This window comes from Mustela erminea, chromosome 11 (assembly GCF_009829155.1).
Source record: "Mustela erminea isolate mMusErm1 chromosome 11, mMusErm1.Pri, whole genome shotgun sequence".
In the NCBI taxonomy this organism is placed as follows: Eukaryota; Metazoa; Chordata; class Mammalia; order Carnivora; family Mustelidae; genus Mustela; species Mustela erminea.
This window is the reverse complement of record NC_045624.1, coordinates 1778172-1804535: the sequence shown is the minus strand read 5'-3', so window position 1 is coordinate 1804535 and position 26364 is coordinate 1778172. Positions and strand designations below refer to the sequence as shown.

At 41.0% G+C, this 26364-nt stretch overlaps 1 protein-coding gene across 3 annotated transcripts in view; it reads right to left on the bottom strand.

Annotated features, from left to right (window-relative positions):
• Positions 1-2009: 2009 nt before the first annotated feature.
• The window catches only part of LMBR1 (limb development membrane protein 1), a 157509-nt gene continuing 133154 nt past the window's right edge, over positions 2010-26364 (bottom strand). For 2 of the 3 annotated variants that reach the window (XM_032303985.1, XM_032303988.1), the window contains 2 exons: positions 8418-8579; positions 2010-5268 (listed from right to left, as the gene is read on the bottom strand). In XM_032303985.1, the coding sequence (XP_032159876.1) occupies positions 5183-5268; positions 8418-8579 (248 nt within the window). In that variant the 3' untranslated portion in view covers positions 2010-5182. The remainder of the gene's footprint in view (positions 5269-8417; positions 8580-26364) is intronic. The other variant, XM_032303987.1, reaches the window with a different exon arrangement.

Sequence of the window (26364 nt, the reverse complement as noted above, 5' to 3'; positions counted from 1 at the left end):
CGTGGTGACAACCCCTGATCTAGAGCTAGTTGGTCAAAGCGCATGGGACAGCCTGGACTTGGGACTGGCCTCTGAAGTGGGGGTGGGGAACCAGTCTTCTGGGACTGAGCCCTTAACCTGCAGGGTCCGTACTAACTTCACGTACACAGTGTCAGAATTAAATCAGACTGAGGGACACTGATGTGGTACCCGCAGGGAACCGGGAGAACAGCTTGGTGCGGAAAACCCCCACACATTCGGTGGCTAAAAGTGAAGTGCTGAGAATACAAAAAAAGAGACGTTTTCACCGCTGATTACTAAAGCAGTAAGAGAACAATGTGCTAAGATTTATGTAACCAACTATCTGTTAGTACTTCTGGCCGTTCAGGACGCTGTACCAGCTACACGGCTGACAGAACAGCTACAGCCACTCGACACTACAGCATGTCCTGGGTGCCTGGAGGCCACTGTTGGCCAGCAGTCTATCTGTCAGTAAGAGCTTTGCAAGGGAGAAGACATTAAGGAAGAAGACATTCTCTCTTCAAGGGAGAAGACATTCACACAGGATTTTTAATAACTGACAAAACTTCCTTCCTTAAATTCATATTGAAACCTCTACCTCCTCGGGGCGCCTGGGTGACTCAGTGGGTTAAGCCTCTGCCTTCGGCTCGGGTCATGATCTCAGGGTCCTGGGATCGAGTCCCGCATCGGACTCTCTGCTCAGCAGGGAGCCTGCTTCCTCCTCTCTCTGCCCGCCTCTCTGCCTACTTGTGATCTCTGTCTGTCAAATAAATGGATAAAATCTTTTAAAAAATTTAAAAAATAAAAAATAAAAATAAACCCCTACCTCCTCACACACGGACACTGAAGGTCTTCCTGCCCACACCGATTCTCAGGAATAATACCCATCAGGGGTGGCTACCCTACTTTCTCAAAACCTATGCTTCTGAACTTGACTTCTCCAGCATGTTCAGGAAGAATGTAACACCAAAATCACATTCAAAAATAACTGGGTTTTGTCTGAATTTCCTATTTGATCACATTTGAACTTGAAAACACTTTTACCTAATTGAACCACACAGAATAGGAAGTTAAATAACTTCTCTTCAAAACTAGATCCCAGCTCTACTCCTCCAAGAAATATGGATCAAGTACCTAGTTTTGAAATTTTAAAATCCAGTTTTTGGAGTTTCAGCAATTTCTACTGATTTTAATTACATTTTTTTGCAGTGCAACAAGTAACATGCATGCATAGATAATACTTTGGCTTCACTGGTATTTGCAATAATGAATTTTACCTAATATTCAAAAGCCAAAAAAAGTTCTTGTGTTCATTCATCTTTCAACTAGATCCTGGAAATCATGTTTTTCAAATGAAAGTTGACCATTCACTAGTATTAGTGTGGTTTGTGTCTAGTATTCTAAAATATAGAACAGAAAATGCCAGCAGTCATCGCATATAGTAAAAGTAGGTACTACTTTGTTAAATATTTGTTTACATGTATAGAAGTGTGTGTGTGTGTGTGTGTGTGTGTGTGTGTGTGTGTATTACAATGCAAAAAGTATTTCTTCCTGTGGTCAGAAAGCTGGAGAGCCATTGCTGCAAAGGCTTCTGTCTCTCAGTGAATTCAGCAGATGCCGATGCCATTTACTCTTCCGAGAGCTCTGGATTAAGCTGCCAGACCCAACCACGTAGGCGTGGCTCATTCCTTTTATGGAAAAGATTAGAAGAATCAAATACTTCTAAGTAACTCAAAGAATTACATGACATACGTGATTTCAATTGCTGATGCTACATTTTAGCTGCAAATGGTTGGAAGAAATTCATCGACCAATAACTCCACAACAAAAAGGAGAGAAAACGTTCATTTCTTCCTCAGTCCAACATCTCACCAGAACCATTACTGCCCTTTATAAAATTGACATGGAAGTAACGTACATACACCCTTAAGTTTTAGCCACGATGGTATTTAAGATTTAAAACAAAAACAAAAACACATTTGAATGCTTTTAAACCAAAACATGAAATCACTTTTTGTAAAATTTTAATTTCTAAGACATTTAAAGTCACACTAAAAGAATCTCATAGAAACAAACAAGGCCAACAGATAATTTGTAAACAGAACACTCTGTAAACAAAAGTAATATACCAGTGCATCTAAACATTATTTTAAAAGTAACATACCAGTTTTTTAAGCCAGTACTACATATATACTCCTATTTAAAAAAAATTATTTTAAGAACTCTGCCTTTATACATTAAACACTGTGCTAACAAAGAAAACCACATAGGGTTTTCAAAGGCCGTGAGCTTGTGCTGTGGGCAGCTTAAGTGGTTATGGGTGCACAGACAGGTCTATTATGCTCCAGCAAGGCAAGGCTGATGTCCAAGCCCCTGAGAACAGGGGCACGCAGTACACTCCTCGAACACATGCAAGAGTCAAACCATGCAGAAGACTTCATTCTCATCCAGTGATCAACCAAAGTCACGATGTGGCCTGAAGCAGCTAGCGCGCGTGTGTGCACGTGTGCGCGTGCATGGGTGTGCGATTTTTACAGTCTCTTCTTTTAGAGCAGGTCTGTTTTTATAAAGAATATATGTAAAGCTAAGTAAATACTGAATCTAAGAAATATCTTGGAAAAATCAGTAAAAATTACAAATGTTATCATCCATGAAACTTAGAATTTCAAAATGAGTATTGCAGAACCAAGGAATATTTAGAGTTGGTAAGTCGCCTCCAGAAACTGTTTAACTACAGTGTCTAATGCCCCTTAAAGTGGATCCTAAAGTGAGAAAGAGTCAACAGAGCGTCTGACTTCACACAGTCACCTAGATGCCCCACACCCAATGAGAACACCGGGGCCATCCCCAGGGCCGCTCTAATCACGGGCACAGGGCACTCCGGCATCAGGACCCCTGCCTCCTCCTTGGTCAGCACAACTACAACAAATGAAAGGCCTGAGGTGCACCTGTGCTTTCCAGACTCCAAGTGCTCGGCCTTAGTGCGCTGCCACCCATTTCCGTCATGGCCTCATGTAGCCTCCCGTGTGTCCAAGGGAAGCATCTGTGTTCAGACTAAGTCTCTCACTCAAGAGGAAGACTCCTGTGTACGTAACCAGGAATAAACTCTTTGTGGAACCCCAAGCTGCTGTACTCACGCAGCAAACAGTACGTAACCACCTGCACTTGTCCCCACAGAAGGCATCTGAGACCCAAGATTCCAGCCATCCTTCCATGTGAACTGTATCCTGTCTCAAAAGCAATGAGGATGTACCCAGTAACAGCTGCAGGAATTTATAATACACTCCACTGTTCACTAATCCAAACCTGGCCTAAGTTTTCCACTGGAAAGAAACTTTCAAATGAACAAAGAATTGATACAGACATTGAAAAGTTTAATATTTTACTCAGAAATTTTCAGACATCTTACAAATACCCAAAAACTTCCTATGGATGTGCCCAGAAACTAGTGTAAGTTACAAGTGAGGTTCTTTTATATAAAGAACTTTCTTTTTCTTCTCCCCTTGACCTAGTTTGCTCAAAATATGGATTGCAAGCAAGTTTCAGAAAAACCACAGCCTGCATTTAATGTTTAAATAGGTGTAACTACCAGTGAAATTAGGAAATGGCCAACTTCTATTAATTTTCTCAGTATGCAGCTCCTACGTGGAGAGATTTACCAATTTACGGAGTGTTGTTTAGAATCACAAAACGTTCTTTCATTTTAAAACCGGACTGTATTTTAGTGAGCAGAGAAGCTCGGAAGGAAGTGCAGAGGTTAAATAAAGGAGAGGTGTACACAATGGAACTTAGGAATACACAGATAAAATTTTCTTATTATTTTGGCTCTAAGTGGCAATTTTTTATGTCAAGTATATACAGCCTGATTTTCATAAATTTCTCCAAAAAAACCCCCTTTAAACTCAACAATTTGAGAAAAATGTTCTTTTACTTTTGTCTGAACACAGACAATCTGTTGCCATACACTTAGTGCATGTGAACATACGCATTTACAGAGACTGCGTAACTACGAAGTGTGGGCAAAGGGGCTCATCTCTTATTTCTGCATGCACAGTCTCCAGTACTCTATCCGAGGGGATGGATGGTAACACAGAGTACAATTTTACAGTTTTTATTCAATGGACTTAACGTCAAGAAGCCATCCCCAGAATTATTTACAACTTAGTAACTGAGTGATTATCAGATCATGAAACACTGAAAAACTATTCGTACATCATGAATGCTGATACTGTGCCCCTGGGTGTCAAACTGGTAACTTTAGCGAGTCTGAGGTTTAAACCGGCATATACAAAAGGAGCCCAGGCCTGAATAATGTGTTGACAGAAGGGGTTTCTACCACAGAGCATTTGTAGTTTCATAATGGACACAGGAGAACAAGGAACTGAGAGACTTTAGGAAAAAAGCTTAAAAAAATTGAGTGTACATATAGCCTATAAGGCAAAATCTAAGTTACAAGTGTATTCGACACCGGCAACTATGTTACGAGAGGTAATACTGAATTCTATACACATAAAATGTCAGAGAACTATGATCACAGATAACTTCCTACGTAGCTGACCACACTCCGTACAGTGGAAGGTCTCCCATGCTGTTCTACCACGGATCAGGTTTTCAAAAGAATTTCTTATTTTTCCCTCAACTCAAAGTCCAACCGATATCATTCTGAAATATAACCAGAACTACGCGTCTGTCTTTTTCTTTAAGGAAGTGAACAGCTTTGCGCACTACCGCTCCGATGCCCCCACTGCAATGGCGGCGTCCGCAAACCTGCTTTTTTGCGGGGCCTTCACTTCATATCCAAATACCAGGATGCCTTTCACGATGCCTTCTCCATTTTGAATAAAATATATAATGGGATTGAACTGAATTCTTAGAAAGCCCCCAAGTTTGCCTTTCCTAATATTCCCATATGGGTGATTGTATCAACTGATGCAAGCAAATGTGTCCACAGAAGAATGTGCTGCCCTACGGAGCCGCGTCTGGCTGGAAACTGTGGGGTCCTTCACACAGCTAAAGGAGAAGGCTTGCGGCAGCCAAGTTCTCAGGAGGTTATGGAAGAAACGGTGCTGCCAGGCCCCGGCCCTAAATGTGAAGCCCAGTCAGTGCGTGTCATTTCGGACCGGCGGGGATGTCGGGAGTGTGGGGCTCCCGGGTCCTTGATCGCAGAGAGCTGCTGCGTGTCTCACAGTGCTTTGTGATGCCCGTTTGCAGACGGCTTTGATGTTTCTGAATCCCTTGAAGTATCTGATAAGTGGAGCTTATGAAGCCCTGCAGAAAAATTAAGAAAATGGTGAGAAATGATGTACTGTGGCGCAGGTGGGCAGAGGGCTAACGAGGCGGAGTGTCAAGGGTTACTGAGAAAGCTGTGATGTGCTGGCCAGACCCCCTTTAGGGTGAAAGATCTCTTGTCCCCACTGGAGGCTCCCTGGGGGCCTAAGCAGAGGACAGTTGTCTCTCAGGAAGTCATGCCTTCTCCTCAACTCTGCAGCTCTGGGGCCCAAGGAAGCTACTGGTTTCTTCTCTCAGCACAGTGAGTTCCTTCTCCACCTCCTGCCCTCCAGACCAATCCCAAGAGCACCCTCTCATACACCTGCTCCTCCAAGCTTGTCCGAGCCCCGAAGTGTGCTTCCCAGGGGAACTAACATGAGGCAAGTATGATCCCACTTTTGTTTTAAAATACACACAAGCAAGTATACATACAGGAAGACATACAGAAAGACCCACCAAAGTATGAAGCATGTAATTAAGAGGAGAAACAATGGAAAACATGGCATAAAGAAAAGGAGAAGAAATGGCAAAAGAATAAATGGAACATAAATGTTTCATTATTCAAAGATACTTCACAGAATAAAAAAATTATCACTATCTTTAAAAGTTACATTAGTTTCCCCCTGTATCACCCATCAGTCATTTACATAATATGCCTGATATATACAACAATACTGTGCAACTCAACAGGGAGATCAGATAGAAGGAAATGTAAGAGTTTATGTGGCACCAAAGCTCTCAGCACTTATTAATCAGACGAAGCAACAACGATGTTCAAGAATACATAACCAGCTCATCTATGGAAAAGATGGTGAGCAAACATTTTTATGAGGCTCAGCCTTTGTGACACATCAAAAACACACTTGGATAAGATTCGATTCCCCTAAGATTCTAGAAATCTGTCTACCTGGCTGTTAAGCAATTTTATACTGCTCTTAAGTCAACACAGCACTCTGAATTTTGAAGTTTCTACCACCTGCATATCTTAATGAAAGAAAAGGTAAAACTGACCCTGTCTATGATGGATGAATGGGAAGGAAAAAAGAAAGCAATCCAATCCAAGCAACAGTTCTGGCCCCGGGAATGGCCAGACCACTGAGTGACAACAGGAACCCGTGGCTGCTGGGTGTGGGGAGGCGCCTTTAGACAGGGTCTGTTCGAAAAGGAAGGCCGTGGAGAGAGCAGCAGAGCGGTGATCAGTGCTCGAAGTGAAAAGGAATCCCCCTGGAGGATAGATTATTTCCATTATTACTTCTAAAACCTGGGTGCAGCACAGGGTCCACATCTTAAAAAAACAAAACAAAACAAAACAAAACAAAAAAACAGAACTGTAATGTCTCTCTCTGCAGAAGCAATCGCCTCCCCCATGACCAGGTTTTTAGCTACTGTGTACCAGATACTCGGAGACAAGTACTATCCTTATCAATGGACACAGAAGCAGCAGAAAGGACTACAAAACAAAGGGATGGGGGGAGATGGGTTAAATTTTGTAATCAAATTATGATTCCCAATGAAATCAGATTTAAGATCTCAGATTATACACTATTACATATACTTAATGAGGATCTTTTTCTATGTATAATGCATTTCTTCCCTCAAGCATTCCAAAGAGTAACAGAAAACACTTGGGCAAAAAAAGCAAATCTATCTATTAGTTTTACACAAGTCTTGATAATTCGACTGCCTGTTATGGTCAAAGAGCCGACACAACATACGTGACCTCACCTTAGGTTGACCGAAATTTCACTATATTAATAAAGACTTCCTTCAAAAGAAGAGATCCAGAATACTTAACTCAAAACCAAACTCACTGCGCTTCATCTACAACTGTCCATGTTGGTGACCGGGAAGGGGGAAGTCATCCCACACACCGCTAACGCATCTCACTGATGCTACCGAGGCCTTAAACATGAAGTTCTACCTTTAGACATTTGGTTCAGAGAGCTGCTGATTCCCGCCTCACCCTGCAGCTTTTAACCTGGCCAGCGTTCTGAAAGCGAGGCCTGAAAATCCATCAAGTACCCGCTGCTCCAGCTGAAACGAGCTGTCACTTCCGCTTGCAGGCACTGCTGTACCGGCCATCTGCTCACGGGGCGAATTTAGGAAAATATGGATGAATAGATAATTTGAAGTCTTTTTTCCTTCCCAAAGGTCATCCCTTCAATCACAGAGTTGGAAGAACTTGGTGGGGTGCGAAGCTCTATTGTTGCTCAGAAGGTTGAAGTTATGGGGACCTTAATGAATCAATCACTATGTAGCCTTTTGCAATAGCTAAAAGCCACAATGGAACACAAAGTACAAGCGTTCAAAAGATGTCACGTTAGGTAAATGACCTAATGTCAGGATTTTCTATAATAAATCACTGCCTTTCCCTTCTTTTATTCTAAAATTACTCCAAACCCAAGAGGGTTTATATAGCAAGATAGTTTATATTGCCCTGGTATTCCTACAATATAAAATAAAACTAATAAAAAATATAAAATAAAATAAAAACATATAAAATGTTTAGTGCTAATGTTGATGGGCATGAAAAGCTCATTTATAAGTTTCATTTATACCCTTTATATCGTAGCCAAACCGAAAGTTTTTTTAAGACTATCACAATGCATGTGACTTATGGAATACATGATAATGAAAGCCCCCCTCCTATTAACGACAAGAATATTATTATTTTTATCCTGAGTTACTCGGCTTACTGTGGAGAATTATGGATCAGCCTGATACCTATAAAGTCCACGTAATCAAAAGAAATCTGTAACTAAAAAGTGGTAAGTGGTTTCACTACCAAAAACGAAGTCTCCAGCCCATTAACAGCTTCACCTCGCCTCGACCACCATCATCGTAATAAAAAAGCTGATTTTACTGATCTTATATGATGTGCCAGGAATCTGCTCAGGCCCTTAAAATAAACATTCCAGTTAATATTCAAAACAGTCCTTGAGAGAAGAGACTGTCACCATTTTACAGATGACAAAGCTGAGGCTTAACGAGGTAATTTCACAGGAGACCATAAACAGTAAGTAGCGGGTCAGAAGTGGAATCTCTATGGTTATACATAGTAGGAAAAATGAACAGATGAAGATTAATCCAAATGACAAAACTAAAAATTAGCAGAAAGAGAGAAAAATGCCCATGACCCTCGGGATTACCTAAGGCCTTGAAAAGTTCTTCTCGTACAGCAGAGGTGAATTTCCTGACCAGACACAGTGTTGTCACAATAGCAAAAAGCAAATTGTAGGATAATACAATATAGAAATTTCCCAGCCAATTGAACCTTCCAAAGTCTCCAAGTAGATCAAATCTAGTGATTCCTGTTAAAAATAAATAAAATAACCCTTAATAAAAACAGGTACGATATATTTAAATTCATTACACAATCAAGTACAAGTAGATAAAACTCCGTGGACTTTCTCATCTGTTAGTTGGAACCCCAGTCAGAATTTGTAATCGTTAACTTGTGGAACAAACCCAGCCGGTCCTAACCGACTCTCTCCATATGCCACAGCCTCTTGGAAGTGATGAGGCTGGAGTGACTGTCCCTTGCCACTCAGTCCACGTGCATCGACCGGAGATCTGCTGCGCTGCTCACGGAGAGAAAGGGCACAGTGTGCTCAACTGAAAAAGGAAACAAGGGTCCTGAGGGAGGAGGCAGCACTGGACACGCCCTCCTAGCTCCCACCTCTCTGCCGCGTGGTCCCTCTCTTCGTGCAGCTCCCAGGTCAAACCTCACCTCCTTAGAAAGGGCACCTGTTTCCTCCACATGAAACAGCCAGACCCTCCAAGGTCGTCTACCCTGATTACACATCTTTGTAACACATGCTACTGGAAATACTTCTTTTCCTTTCTGGTTTATTTTTTGCCGACTTTCCCACTAGTACGTAAGTTCTATGAGAAAAGGGACTGTGTTTTTTTTCACCCCTATAATCCCAATGCCCGGAGCAAAGCTTGTCCACGTCTTAGTAGTTACTACATAAACGAATCAACAACTAGGGTGATTCCTTTCTGGGTTGGTGGGGTGGGGGGCAGTGGGGATAAAAGCATTATTAACCTGAGCGGGACACCACAGGCTTGAAGAGTAAAATGGCAAATCCAGAAAAGGCAGTTTTCTCATATATACAGTGAAGTTACTTAAATTCACCTATACACATTTTTAAAAGTCTTTTTATTCAAAAGAATAATTCAAATAGTCATTCTATTTAGTAATAATGTGCCCTAAGCCAAATATTTACTGGAAAGAATACATGAATGTTAGAGCTCCTCCGACCCCTGGTAAATAAGTAATGGCACTCAGGTAGTTCGTCAAGCAACAGATGACGAGACTGCTGCCAAGCTTCAGGGAAGAAACTGGAGTTATCTGGGGCCATACAAAATTGTAAACATAAAGGACGGTATAAACCAAATCCTGCAGCCCGTTATTGTTTGAGTGGTCTAAGGATTTCAAGAGTAACCCAACTTCCCTCTATCAGCTGACTTTTGAACTTAGCGCTCGTTCCCACCAAAGCAATCCCATCACCCCTACACGGCCAGACTCCACAAAAGCAGTGCATACAGACAACAGAATAACCTTCATACCCAAAAGCATCCCAATAGTAGGAGGTTTCAAGAGCTAGTTCCTTTTTAATTGTTTTTTTTAAAGATTTTATTTGTCAGAGAAAGAGAGAGCACAAGCAGGGAGAGCAGCACCCAGAGGGAGAAGCAGGCCCCCTGCTGAGCAGAGCCCGGTGTGGGACTCGATCCCGGGACCCTGGGATCATGACATGAGCTGAAGGCAGATGCTTAACCAACTCAGTCACCCACGTGTCCTAAAAAGTAATTCTTCTATGGCCACATTTACACAGGGCCAATGTATTTGAACTTGAGAGACAATAGTTACCATAATATTTTAAAGAGAAGATTAATGAAAACATACAATAAAATATCTTCTTAAGGAAGGTGAAGGGACCCAGAACCCAGGAGAATATGCCACATAGACCACAAATCGTAAGTCATGACAACAAGCTCGGCTGCAGTTTCTCAAAGCCTTAATAAAAGGTCACTTTCTCTGGGGCACCTGGGTGGCTCAGTCGGAGAAGTGTCTGCCTTCGGCTCAGGTCATGATCTCAGGGTCCTGGGATCGAGCCCCATGAGGCCACATCAGGCTCCCTGCTCAGTGGGGAGGCTGCCTCTCTCTGCCCCCTGCCCCGTGCTATCTCTCAAACAAATAAAATCTTCAAAAAAAAAAAAAAAATGAACAAAAAAATTTACTTTGTCAAAAGGAATACAGATCTAATTACGCATTGTAGTTTTCAAACAAAGTACCATTTAATTTAACCTAGGAAGTTATCTATAGACAGGATGCAGTCCTTCCAAAACAAATTTCAATGATTTCAGCCCAAGGATCCCAGATAAGTAGTTTATTTGATCTTTAGGATCAAAGACTCCTTTGACAATCTGGTGAGGGCCATAGATCTCTTCACAAGAAAAACAAGAGATGCACACACACACAGACACACACATAAAATCTTGCATATGATGAAGCTGATTTATAGAGAAAACTGCTGGATCACTAAATAAAAACCCTTGTCTAGAAGCTCCAGAAAAGTCTTACGTGGTCTCAAGACATTTTAATCATATACCACTATTCGCAAAATTAGCACACATATAATTAACACACATAAACATACATATTAGCAAAATTAGAACACATATATGCAATATATGTGTATTTAATTATTTTAAAACTATGTATGTACTGGCTTTTACATTATACACAAAGGACAGACTTTTAAAAAAGTAAGAACAATAAAAGTAAATAGAAGTTCTCACGGTTTCTTCACATAGCCCAGTGACCTACTCTGGGAATGCTGGGGGACAAACCACTTTGGAGGGCACTGGTAACTGGCACACGCTAACTGGTACCTCAGCTGCCAGCCCGAACCCAGCCAACATACCACACTGGGACAGAAGTTCCACACAGAGCGCAGTGAGGAGAAGGGTGCACTTAGCACAGGGACGTTGGAAGGTCTGTTATGAACAATGGGAAGTGCTCACACTAGGACTTCTTAGTGGATTCAACTTGGTATCCTGAAAGTCAAGGTCAAGACTTCAAATGAAACCCAAGACAGAGAGTAGTCTCCTCCTTATACGTTTGGTCCCCAGGACATCTCAGGTTGACCTCACAGACAGAAACCCAGGAGCCTATTGCTACAGTGCACCAAAGCACTAAACAAAGTATTAGATTAGTTCTAAAGATGCTATTGTTTCAAACTGAATTTAAATATCTAAAGAACATTGTCTGATTAAAAGGTCACTCTGGATGACACATGCAGGTCTTCGATTATGAAAATCTCTGTAAGACTGAACAGCAAGAAACTTGAAACAATCACTTCCCTAAACTTCCCTCTGAGAGGTTGAGGTCAGAGCAATAAACTGTAAAATGTACTTTTTTGTTAAAAGCACCAACACTTAAGAAAAAGTAACAATACTTAAAATTTTAACAACACTTATGGTATAAATGTATAATACTTCAAAATCTCTATTTCTGAAGGTATATAAAAGGGTATTAAGGCAGCATATTTTAAAATATTAACTTAAAAAATTCAATTATCAAATGCTGTTATTTAACTCTCCTTGTCAAATACTGAATGCTCACTCCCAACCTGAAGTCATTTCTTTAAAAGATAAGTAAAACATATACAAGGTGAAAAGCCTAATTAGTTAAGCAGTGGCTATGCATAGGCCATATTATCTGTGAATAAAATGCACTATGATACAGTAGAAAATGCTCTATGCATAATTCCTTGAATATAGATCTTTTTCTATTCATACCTATACAAGAACCAAGGTACAAAACCTTATTTCAGGAAAGAGCTGGTTACTCCACCAACAATATGATTCACGAGAATTTACCTTCACTAACCCCCTGGACTTGACTCTGATTTCTAGCAAATATATTCCTGTTCCTTACTAGCAAGAAGAAATTGAGAGTTTATAGAGCTTGACACACTGAAGCAATCATTAAAGTAACTTTATCAGTAAACCATATGTGCTGGCATCTCACAAAAATGGCTGACACGATATCCATGGCTTTAATGGAAGATTACCAAAAAGAACACACACATCTTGTCATACAAGATAAATTTGTAAGTTAAATGTCCTCTGACAAAACAAGAAGACTGGGGCACCTGGGTGGCTCAGTCAGTTAAGCATCTGAATCTTGATTTCAGCTCAGGTCTTGATCTCAGGGTCGTGCGATCAAGGCCTGAACTGGGCTCTGAGCTCACTGGGGGGTCTGCTTGAGACGCTCCCTCGCCCTCTTCCTTTGCCCCTCCCCCAACTCATGCACACAGTCTCTAATAAACCTTCAAAAAAATCAATATGCCTCTAGCAATACTATTAAAGAAAAAAAAAAACCCACAAATTACCAGTATCAGCTATGGGTAGGTAATTAACACTGCAGGGCACGGATATATCCAACTAAAGGGATAACAAAGGAACTTTATGCCAAAAAACTTGACAAGCAGATGAAATAAACAAACTCCTTAAAACACATAAACAAACTCACTCAAGAAGAAATGAATAGGCTGAGTAGTCCTCTATCTATAAAATAAATTGAATTTGTTGTTAAAATCCTTCCACAAAGTAAATTTCAGGCCCAGATGGCTTCACTGATGAACTCTATCAACTGAAGGGGAAAAACAAAAAAACCCAATTCTATAAAAACTCACTGTCTTAGTCCATTAGGGCTGCTGTAACAGAATATTATAGACTGGGTGGCTTATAAACAACAGACATTTTTTTTTTTTTCACAGTTCTGCAGGCTAGAAGTCCAACATCAAGGCTCCAGCAGACATAGTGTCTGGTGAGGGTCCACTCCCAGGTTCACAGACAGCTATCTTTTCACTGTAACCTCACATGGCAGAAAAGGACAAGAGAGCTCTCTGGGGCCTCTTTCATAAAGGCACTAATCCCACTGATGAAGGTGACCTATCATTTCCTACAGGCACGATCCTCCTAATATGATCACACTGGGAATTAAGTTTCAACATACAAATTGGTGGGGGTGGGCCTGACACAAACATTTAGTGTATAGCATTCATCCAGCAAACTGAAGAGGAGGAAACACCTCTGGATACTTTCAATCAAGATAGCATTACTCACATAATCGAAGTCTGAAAAAAGTCATTAACAAGAAAAAGGAACTACAGGAGTGCCTGGGTGGCTCAGTGGGTTAAAGCCTCTGCCTTTGGCTCAGGTCATGATCTCAGGGTCCTGGGATCAAGCCCTGCATCAGGCTCTCTGCTCAGCCGGGAGCCTGCTTCCCCCACTCTCTCTGCCTACTTGTGATTTCTCTCTCTGTCAAATAAATAAATAAAATCTTAAAAAAGAAAAAAGAAAAAGGAACTATAGATTTGTGCACTCATAAATACAGATAAAAAATCCTAAACAAAATTTTAGTACATTATACACATACACACACACACACACACAGAAAAAAGATACTATGTCATGACCAAGTGGGGGGTATCCCAGGAATGCAAGATTGGCTTAATAATCAAGAATGACTCAGTGTAGGAAAGCAAGATGGCAGAGGAGTAGGAGACTGAAATATCATCAGGTCCCAGAAGTGCAGCTAGACAGTTATCAAACCATTCTGAACACCTACAAACTCAACAGGAGATCAAAGAGAAGAAGAACAGCTATTCTAGGAAGAGAAAATCAACCGCTTTCGGGAAGGTAGGACACACGGAGAAATGAATCCAAAGAGATGGGAAGATAGACGAAGGGGGGAGGGACTGGCTCCCAGCAAGTGAGAGAGCAGCAGAGCACAAAATCGGAACTTTTAGAAGTCTGCTCCATGGAGGCACATTACTCCAGAGGCTATATGGGGGGTGGAGCCCTTGCAGGAACAGTGTGGTCTCAGGTCTCTCAGGGTGACAGGAAGACCAGGGGTGTCTGAATGTGGCAGAGCTCCCAGGAATCAGAGTGGGGAAGCTGACTACAGACACAAAGCTGAGGAGTGGGCTCTCAGCTCACGGTTACCTTAAACTGTAATCCAAGGCACACTCGGGCCACTGTTCTTCAAACAGGGTCCCCACAAGTGGCAGATCCGGGGAGACTCACCTTCCTCCTCCAGGAGGAGTGGCATGGGACCACGCTGCAGGAATCTGCTAGGTTTGGAGACTCCAAACAGGGCTGTGAGCCAGAGACAGGAATGTTCGGTCACAGGCCGGGTGAGCACGGAGTGCAGCAGGAGACCAGGGAGATGGGAGGGATTGACCGCTTCTCTCTGAGGGCGCACTGAGGAGTGGGGCCCTGAGCTTTCGGCTCCTACAAGCCAGAGATTGGGAGGCCGCCATTCTCATTCTCATCCTCCAAAGCTCTACGGAAAGCGCTCAGGGAACAAAAACTCCCCAGCATGAATCCAAGCAGATTGTCTAGCCTGGCCTCTGGCAAGGGCGGTGCAATTCCACCTTGGGCAAAGACATTTGAGAATCACTACCACAGGCCCCTCCCCCAGAAGATCAGCAAGAACATCCAGCCAAGACCAAGTCACTGATCAAAAAGAACTGCAGAACTCCAGAGCTAGGGGAAGCAACACATAGAATTCAGGGCTTTTTCCCCATGATCCTTAAGTCTTTCAAAGTTAAATTTTTTTTAATTTTATCTTTTACCTGGTCTATTTTTAAAAATTTTTCCTCTTTCTTATTTTAATGTTTCTTAACTATTTTCTTATCAATACCTTATTTAAAAAATCTTTTAAAATTTTCATTGTTATAGTCATATTTTATCCCTTCATTATATTTAACCTTATTTTTTTGTATACATATAGACTTTTTTCTTTAAAATTTTGAGACACAATTTCTTCTAATAGATCAAAGTATACCCTAAATCTAGCACATGGTTCTAGTCTCCAGCCTGATCACATTCGTTCCTTTTTATTTTTTTTCAACCAACTTCTTATTTTATCAATTCCTTTTTTAGAATCTTTTTAAATTTTCATCATTACGGTCATATTCCACCCCTTCATTGTGTTTACCCTTATTTTTGCATATATATGTTTTTCTTTCTTTAAAATTTGGAAGGTAGTTTCTTCTAGAAGACCAGAATACACCCAAAATCAAGTGTATGGCTCTGTTCTATTCACCAGTCTAATATATATATATATATATATATCCCATTCAGAACATTCCATCCCAATGGAACAGAATACATATTTTTCTCTAGTGCACATGGAACATTCTCCAGAATAGATCACATCCTGAGTCACAAATCAGGTCTCAACCAGTTCCACGAGACTGAGATCATTCCCTGCGTATTTTCAGACCACAATGCTCTGAAACTAGAATTCAATCACAAGAGGAAAGTTGGAAAGAACTCAAATACATGGAGGCCAAACAGCATCCTACTAAAGAATGAATGAGTCAACTAGGAAATTAAAGAAGAATTTTAAAAATTCATGGAATCAAATGAAAATGAAAACAAAAATGTTCAAAATCTTTGGAATACAGCAACGGTGGTCCAGAGAGGGGGGAAAAAAAAATAGCAATACAAGCCTTTCTCAAGAAACAAGAAAGGTCTCAAGTATACAACCTAACCCTACACCTAAGGGAGCTGGAGACAGAACAGCAAAGAAAGCCTAAACCCAACAGGAGAAGAGATAAAGATCAGAGCAGAAATCAATGAAAAAGAAACCAAAACAACAGAAAAACAAATCAATGAAACTAGAAGCTGGTTCTTTGAAAGAATTAATAAGATTGATAAACCCCTGGCCAGACTTATCAAAAAGAAAAGAGAAAGGTCACAAATACATAAAACCATGAATGAAAGAGGAGAGACCAAAACCATCACCAAAGAAATACAAACAATTATAAGAACATATTATGAGCACCTATACACCAGTAAATTTGACAATCTGGAAGAAATGGATGCATTCCTAGAGACACATAAACTACCAAAACTGAACCAAGAAGAAATAGAAAACCTGAACAGACCCATAACCACTAAGGAGATTGAAGCAGTCATCAAAAATGTCCCAACAAACAAGAGTCCAGGGCCAGACAGCTTCCCAGGGGAATTCTACCAAACATGTAAAGAAGAATTAATACCTATTCGCCTGAAATTGTTTCAAAAAATAGAAATAGAAGGGAAACTTCCAAACTCATTTTGTGAGGCCAGCATTACCTTGATTCCAAAACCAGACAAAGACCCCACCAAAAAGGAGACGTACAGACCAATATTCTTGATGAATAAGGAATGCAAAAATTGTCATCAAAATATTAGCCAATAGGATCCAACAGTACATTAAAAGGATATTCACCATGACCAAGGGGGATTTATTCCTGGGCCTCAAGGTTGGTTCAACATCCGCAAATCAATCAATATGATACAATACATTAATAAAAGAAAGAACTAGAACCATATGATACTGTCAATATATGCTTAAAAAGCATTTGAGAAAGTATAGCATCCCTCCTTGATCAAAACTCTTCAAAGTATAGGCATAAAGGGTATGTACCTCAATATCATCAAAGCCATCTATGAGAAACCCACAGTGAATATCATTCTCAATGGGGAAAAACTGAGAGCCTTTCCCCTAAGGTCAGGAACACGGCAGGGCTTTCCACCATCAGCATTGCTATTTAACATAGCACTAGAAGTCCTGGCCTCAGCAATCAGAGAACAACAAGAAATAAGGCATCCGAACCAGCAAAGAAGAAGTCAAACTCTCACAGTTTGCAGATAATATGATACTTTATGTGGAAAACCCAAAAGACTCCACTCCAAAACTGCTATAACTCATACAGAAATTCAGTAAAGTGTCAGGATATAAAATCAATGCACAGAAATCAGTTGCATTTTTATTCACCAACAGCAAGACAGAAGAAAGAGAAATTAAGGAATCAATCCCATTCACAATTGCACCCAAAACTATAAGATACCTAGTAATAAATCTAACCAAAGAGGGAGAGAATTTGTACTCAGAAAACTATAAAGTACTCATGAAAGAAACTGAAGAAGACACAAAGAAATGGGAAAATGTTCCATGCTCCTGGATTGGAAGAACAAATATTGTGAAAATGTCTATGCTATCTAAAGCAATCTACACATTTAATGCAATCCCTATCAAAATACCATCAATTTGGGGCACCTGGGTGGCTCAGTGGGTTAAGGCCTCTGCCTTTGGCTTGGGTCATGATCCCACAGTCCTAGGAACTGTCTGTTAAGTAAATATATAATATCTTCGGGAAAAAAATCAATTTTTTTCAAAGAAATGGAATAAACAATCCTAAAATTTATATGGAACCAGGAAAGACCCCAAATAGCCAAAGGACTGTTGAAAAAGAAAGCCAAAGTTGGTGGCATCACAATTCCAGACTTCAACCTCTACTACAAAGCTGAAATACTAATCATCAAGATAGTATGGTACTGGCACAAAAACAGACACACAGATCAATGGAACAGAACAGAGAGCCCAGATATGGATCCTTAACTCTATGGTCAACTAATATTCAACAAAGCAGGAATGGATGTCCAGTGGAAAAAAGACAGTCTCTTCAACAAATGGTGTTGGGAACATTGGACAGCCACATGCAGAACAAAACTGGAACGTTTCCTTATACCACACACAAAAATAGACTCAAAATGGATGAAGGACCTCAATGTGAGACAGGAATCCATCAGAATCCTTGAGAAGAACACAGGCAGCAACCTCTTCGACCTCAGCCACAGCAACTTCCTAGAAACATCACCAAAGGAAGGGAAGCAAAGGCAAAAATGCACTATTGGGACTTCATCAAGATCAAAAGCTTTTGCACAGCAAAGGAAACAGTCAACAAAACCAAAAGACAACCAACAGAATGGGAGAAGACATTCACAAATAACGTATAAGATAAAGGGCTAGTATCCAAAATCTATAAAGAACTTATCAAACTCAACACCCAAAGAAAAAATAATCCAATCAAGAAACGGGCTAAAGACATGAACAGACATTTCTGCAAAGACATCCAAATGGCCAACAGACACATGAATTAGTCCTCAACATCACTCGGAATCAGGGAAATACAAGTCAAAACCTCACACCAGTCAGAATAGCTAAAATCAACAAGTCAGGAAATGACAGATGCTGGCGAGGATGCGGAGAAAGGGGAACCCTCCTACACTGTTGGTGGGAACGCAAGCTGGTGCAGCCACTCCGGAGAACAGTGTGGAGGTTCCTAAAAAGTTGAAAATGGAGCTACCCTATGACCCAGCAATCACACTACTGGGTATTCACCCTAAAGATACAAACGTAGTGATCCAAAGGGGCATGTGAACCCGAATGTTTACAGCAGCAATGTCCACAATAGCAAAACTATGGAAAGAACCTAAGTGTCCAACAACACATGAATGGATAAAGAAAATGTGGTACATATACACAATGGAATACTATGTAGCCATCAAAAGAAATGAAATCTTGCCATTTGCTATGATGTGGATGGAACTAGAGGGTATTACGCTGAGCGAAACAAGTCTATCAGTGAAAGAATTATCATACGATCTCCCTGACATGAGGAATTTGAGAGGCAGAGTGCGGGGTTGTGGGGGTAGGGAAGGAAAAAATGAAACAAGATGGGATCGGCAGGGAGACGAACATGAAACTCTTAATCTCATGAAACAAACTGAGAGTTGCTGGGAGGTGTGGGGGGAGGGACAGGGTGGCTGGATTATGGACACTGGGGAGGGTCTGTGCTATGGTGAGTGCTGGGAGGTGTGTAAGTCTGATGATTCACAGACCAGTACCCCTGGGGCAAATAATACATTATATGCTAATTTTTTAAAAAAAGGAAAGAAAGAAAAGGAAGGAAGGAAGGAAGGAAGGAAGGATCACTCATTAATGTGCTGTAATTCAGCACATTAAATCTAAAAACGAAAGCCACAGGATTATGTCAATAGATGCAGAAAAAGCATTTAAGAAAGTCCAACATCCGTTCCAATAAAAACTCCAGCAAAGGAGAAAAGAGGGAAACCTCAACCTGGTGAAAAGCAACTACCAAAAAAAAAAGCAAAAAAACACTACTGCTATTACCAGTTTAAGGACAGAATGCTTTCTTGCTATCACTGAGAAATAAATCAAGAATGTCTGCTCTTACTACTTCTATTCAACATTGTACTCGAAGCTCCAGATAGCACAACAGACAAGAAAAATAAATTAAAGCATCCACATTGGAAAGGAAGAAGTAAAACTATTTTTATTCACGGACATCATCATCACCAACAAAAATTCAACAAAATCTACAAAACAGATACTATTACTAATAAGTGAGTTTAGCAAGGTTGCAGAATGAAAGACCAATATACACAAATCAACTGTATCTCTATGTACCAGCCATGAACTATTACAAGAAATTATACTTTTAAAGAAATACCATTACAACAGCATCAAATGTGCAAGACCTAAACAAAAAATGCAAACTTTGCAGAGGCAAATTAAAGAACTAAATAAGTATACAGTGCTCAGGGTCTGAAAGACTCAATATTGTAAAGATCTTAATCCTCTCCAGTTTGTTCTACAGATTCAACACAATCCAAAACCCTCGCAGACATTTGTGTAGAAAATGACAAGCTAATTTAAAAAGCCACAGGGAATGCAAAGGACTTAGAATAACTAAAACCACTCTGAAAAAGAACAGACTTCACTGCCTGATCTCAAGTCTTACGATCAATCTACAGCAACCCAGACAGTGCAGTATTGATGTAAAGACAAACAGAGACATCAATGGAACAAAATAGAGTCCAGAAATAAACCCACACCCACAAATACATGGACAACTGATTTTCCATGAAGTTTTCAAGGCCATTCAGAGGGAAAATGAATAGGCTTTTCAAGCAGTGGTGCTAGAATAATTGGCTACCCATATGCAAAAAAAAAAAAAAAATGTATCTCAATTCATACCTCATACTATATACAGAAATTAACTCAAAACGGGAGTTAATTTCTGGATCTAAGTACAAAACCTAAAACCTAAAAGTATAAAACTTCTAGAAGAAAACACAGGAGATATCTAAGTGATGTGGGGTTAGAGAAAGATTCAGTATACTGATACAACACCAAAGTACAATCCAAATGGAAAAATTGGTAAATTTGACTTCATCAAAATTAAGGATATCTATCCTTTGAAAAATATTGTTAGAAGATTAAGAAACAAGCCACCAAATGGGAAAAGTATTTGCAAATCACAGATCTTGATAAGGGACTTTTGTCCAGAATATATAAACAGTACCCAAAACCCAACAATGAGAAAATAATCCCAATTTTTAAAGTGAACCAAAGATCTGAACAGACACTTCAACAGAGATATAGACAGCAAATGAGCACATTAGTCATCCGGAAGGTTCAAGGTAAGTCCACAGAGACATACCACTACACACCTATTAGAACACTGAAGCAGTAAGTGACGGACTATACCGGTGTTGGTGAAGATGGAGAGGAACCAGGATTCCCATACACTTTGGAAGAGTTTAGCAGTTTCTGAAAAAATAGAGCATACACCAGGCTTTCCACTTTCTAGTTACTATCCAAGAGAAATGAAAGCATATGCCCAGAGACTTGGATGTGAATGTTCACAGCAACTTTACTTATAAAAGCCAGAAGTCATAAACACCTCCAACGTCCTTCGGGGGGTGACAGGATAAACAAACTGTGGTCCACACATAAAATGAAACAATAAAAAATGAACTACTGATACATGCAACAACCTGGGTGAATCTTAAGATATATACACTGAGTGAAAAAAGCCAGACAAAAACTACATACTGTATGATTTCATTTATATAAAATTCCAGGAAACATGAACTAATCTATAGTTCTAAAAAGCAGGTCAGTGTTTGCCTGGGGATACAGGGTGGGGGTGTGATACGGTGGAGAGGTGTGAGGGAGGAACTATATATGGCTAAAAGGAAACATTCTGAGGTGACAAGGATGTTCACTAAGTTGATTGTGGCGATGGTTTCACAGGTGTACAAGTAAGTCAAAACTTGAAAAAAACGAAACAAAACTTGTCAACTGTACTTTAAATACGTCCAGATTATGGTACGTCAATTATGCCTCAGTAAAGCTATTAAAATACATTTATTAGGCTTCAGACTATATACACGCCATAGCATGCATGCCTACATTAGTTTATGGCTGTGGCAATTAGATTTAATTAGAAATTCTGTATTTCTATATTTGCTCCTGTGTTATAAGTTAAATTTTTAGAGTATTTTTCAGTCCTTATCATATTCCTAACGCTATACAGGTACTGTAGGAATTACAAAGTGGGTATGTAACATATTTATTCCCTTTATGGAACTGTCTTCACATCCTAAGAACTGAAGACTTTCAATAACATAGTCCATATATTCATATACATTTCCAGCATAACTACATGTCTGTGTAGTTAAGTAGAATAGAAAATCAGAAGCATGAACTCCCACAGACGTACTGAAAGTTGCATGCAGACAGAGCGCCCAGTGTTACGGAGGGAAGAGAAGTGAGCATTTCGAGTGCAACCTGCTCAGTGACGAGGCAGATGTGGGGAGAATGAAGCAGGGGATGGGGGGCCCGTGGGAGGGAGGCCTGAAGGGCAGAAACTCGGGGACAACTTTCTCTGTGGAGTTAAATGGCTGAGCCAAGCCTTGAATGGCATGTTAGGTGGGCCAGGAAACGAGGTGAACAAAATCACTCATGTCAGATGAAGTCCCATGTTCAAAGGCGCACAAAGTAGAGCAGTACTGTGTTCCCATTCGGTACCCCGAAGAACACCGAAGAACACCACGGTCACCGATGGTGGTTCAGAGTGGGTGGGGCTCGGAGTGCCGAGAAGTGAAGGCGACTGACCAGCGCGGATTAGGTTTAAAGGACCTCCTGTGCCACCTTAACAAGACAGAACCTTATTCTAATGGCAGAAATCTTTGAAGCCTAGAGAGCAGGGGAGTGGCAGGTCCCATTTTCGTTGTAAGAGAAGGGGATGGAGCGCCAGACTAGCCATTAACTCAAGAGAAGACTGCGGATGAGGAGGGAGGCCGGAGGGTGCTCCCGGCTGGGCTGTCCCTGCTGTCCGGCCCTGCTGTCTGCTCCCCCTTCCTCTGCGCAGTGCCTACCACTAGGGTAGAAACAGAGAACACTCAAAGCTGACTCATGATCATTAAAAATAGGTAGACCTCAGGATTAGCGACATTACCACATCAAGGAAACAGAGGAGAGAGCAAATATTTACTGTCTACTGTTATACTGTGTAAGGGTCTTTAAAAAATAATAGTTTATTAAGATGAAATTCACATCATAAAATTAACGATTTTAAAGTAAACAATCCAGTGCAGTGAGTACACTCACAATGTTGTGTAAATCTATCTAGTTCCAAAACACTTTCACCACCCCGAAGTGAAACCCCAGACCCATTAAAAGCAGTTTCTCCCCCATCACACCTCCCCCAAGTCTTTGGCAACCACTAACCTGCTTTCCCTGTCGAGTTCCCTACTGAGGCCACTTCATATAACAGGCGTACTACAACGTGTGGATTTCTGGGCCTGACTTATTTCACTCAGGGTCATGTTTTCAAAGTTCATCCATGTTGTGTCACTACAGTATTCTTTTCCTTTTTTTATTTAATTGTGGTAAAATACACATGACACAGAATTTATATAGTAAAGCGCATTCACACTATTGTACAACTAACCTCCAGAACGTTCATCTTGCAAAACTGAAACTGTACCCATTAAAAACCACTCCCCCTTTTCCTCTCCCCCACCAGACTCTGGCCACCACCATTCCCCCTTCGGTCTCTAGGATTTAGATGACTAGGCACCTTGTGTAAGGAGGAGTTACCCAATATTTGATTTTTTGCAACTGGCTCATTTCACTTAGACGTCACGCCTTTTTATGGCTGAACAGCATCTCCTGTACGTACTGGACCACAGTTTGTTTATGCATTTCTCTGGGTTGTTTTTACCTTTCAGTTATTACTATAAGAGTCTTTTTAAATGATAAGACTCAAATACTTGGTCAAACTAGCCTGAAACATGGAACTAAAGATGATCATCAGGATGGAAGCAAGACACCCAATTTCCCAGTTCACCTACTCCAAACCACAGGCCACACTCAAGGCCGGGGCACCCGCTGGCACCGCAAATACGTACTGACTAGATGCTGGAAGGGATCAAAAGATGCATAAAATATGCTCTTGTCCTTTAAGGGGTAGAAAGCTTCTTGAGAAAGCCAATATAGGCAGGTTAAGTACAACACAAGGCTGGATGCGTCAGAATCGAAGAGCTTCATGTGTGACCCGCCTGTGACCCGGCCTTGGAGGATGGGGAGGAACCAGGCAGGCCAACAGGTGAGGAGAGAAATTGGAGCAATGTGAGCCAGAGCTCAGAGAGGGCAAGTGTGTTTGCAAAGGTCAAACCAATTTTAGTCACAACTATTTGCATGCCACGAATTCAGTTTGTCCTAATATGCAGGTAACTTAACTAGTAGGCCAGATGAACTCGACTACAAAAATCTTAACCAACTAAAGGCCAGTGAACGGGAATGAAAATCATTGTCCAAGAGGCACCTAAGTGCTGATTCTCAAACAGGTGAGCATGTAAGCATCCCCTAAACTAGACAGAAACTGTCTATTCCCTTCCTGAAGAAAACGTCCAGAGACAAGGCCCCAAAATGTCCCTCAATGACACCTCCTGATTTGGAAAAGTAAGTACGACTTCAGGTCATCTGCTCTGGTTTCACTTCTTATTCTAGTCCCCTCAAAGAAAAGAACACCTGTTCAGAATCGGTTTCGGGCGCCTGGTGGCTCAGTGGGTTAAGCCTCTGTCCTTGGCTCAGGTCATGATCCCAGAGTCCTGGGATCGAGCCCCGCATCGGGCTCTCTGCTCTGCAGGGAGCCTGCTTCCTCCTCTCTCTCTCTCTCTCTCTGCCACTTGTGATCTCTCTGTCAAATAAATAAATAAAACCTTTAAAAAAAAGAAAAAAAAAAGCATCGGTTTCATGAACATTCCCTAACAGTAAAGTACTAAAAATAAAATCATACATTTAGCTCTCTGTTTGGGTGTTTAAAGGAGTCTGATGCTTTCCACCTTTTTGTAAGGGAAACAGGAGGAAGAAGCAAATGTGAGAAACGTCCACAAGAGGAAGCGGAGTATCACCATTAGCCGTCAGCATGAAGAAGCAGATGCATCTAACATAACTCTCTGGTTTCTGCTTTGGCCTGTTAGATAGACAGTGGCCAAGGACTGCAAGGAAACCCGGAGGAGAGAGAGAGGGAGGGGAGGGGTAGTGGGAGGAAAGGGAGGTGAGAAGGACAGAGAGAGACACACGCAGCGTGGGTCCCACCGAAGAAACGACCAGTGTGGGATGGCGCCCACATGGTGCACAGTTCACATTACTGTTCTTTGCTCAGGGATGCGTGCTGGGCTGCAGGTCTGGGTTTGGGGACCAAGTATGGGTAAACCTGAGGAGCAGTAAAAGAGACAGTTAAGAAATGGCCAAAGGAAAAGAAAGAAACAGGGGAATGGGGACCAGAAGTAAAGAAAAGATAGAGGAAGTAGAATTTCAAACAGCAAATGCCATGGAGCAATTAAGACAAAAACAGAATCCACAAGATTGGACAATTACGAGGTCACTGGTGACCTGAAGAGAAAGAGATATTTAAGTGTTTGGGGTTTGAAATTCCTTTGCAGATGACTGAGTTCCAGTAGACGAAATGATGTCAGCTCCTACTGGACAGCACACTGAGGTCAGGAGGCAACATGAAGAACAACACCGATGGCCAAAGCCAGCATCCCGGTGACCCCAGATGAGGATTTCACGTTTCCCGCAGAGGCACCAGGTATGTCCACGTACCTTTGGAGGACGATCCGAAGACTTGGACACTCTGAACAGGGGACTGGGAGTAAAACTGGTGGTCACAAGGAACTGCGGCTTGATCTCTAACTTTTAGTATTCTTTTTTTTTTTTTTTTAAAGATTTTATTTATCTATTTGACAGAGAGAGATCACAAGTAGATGGAGAGGCAGACGGAGAGAGAGAGAGAGAGAGAGAGATGGAAGCAGGCTCCCCGCTAAGCAGAGAGCCCGACGCGGGACTCGATCCCAGGACCCTGAGATCATGACCCGAGCCGAAGGCAGCGGCCCAACCCACTGAGCCACCCAGGCGCCCTAACTTTTAGTATTCTTTATAAGGAGAATTTATTCAAGTCTATACTTATATAATTGATTAAAATTAATTTTAAAATAAGATCTCCTACAAAGAAGGAGATAATATATTCACCGGTCTCAGAACTGACTGTGTGCAAGTGTGCTATGAAGTATTCTCAGCCAGACTACAGGCCTTTTTCCTTAGTACAAAGTAGACCTTTATTATAGCTTACTGTCTGGTTTTTAACTGTAACATTTTAAGGATTACCTCTTAAGCCTCCTTTTTTTTTTTTTTAAAGATTTTTTTTAATTTATTTGACAGAGAGATCACAAGTAGGCAGAGAGGCAGGCAGACAGAGATGGGGAAGCAGGCTCCCTGCTGAGCAGAGAGCCCAACGCAAGGCTCCATCCCAGGATCCTGAGATCACAACCTGAGCTGAAGGCAGAGGCTTAACCCTCTGAGCCACCCAGGTGCCCCACCTCTTAAGCCTCCTTCTAGCTAAATTGTCCTAACTAGAATTATTTTCATATAAAAATATTTTATAACAAACTAAAATTTTAAATATTTGATGTATCTGAATGATGGCTAAATTATTTAGGAAAGATTGGCCACCCAATATGACATTTCCTCAGACAGGACTAAGTTCCCTGAAGTAAGAGTGGCATCGTAAGAATAGAACAAGTAGGTAATTGGGAATAAAGAGCATTTAGGGACTGAGCATTAGTTAATCTCTTAACTCTTTTTTAGACATCTGACACAGAGTAACTTTCTCTTTATTATTAAAAACTATAACTAGATATACACATAGATAGATAGACAAATTTATTGTTCAGGTATAAGAACAACAGTATTCAACCAAAAGTCAATTAGAGCCACTCTCTCTGCAATATAACTGAATGTAAGTAAATCATATACAAATTTTTTGCTGAAAAATTTTCAGGAAGGAGCTTAAAATTATTTTT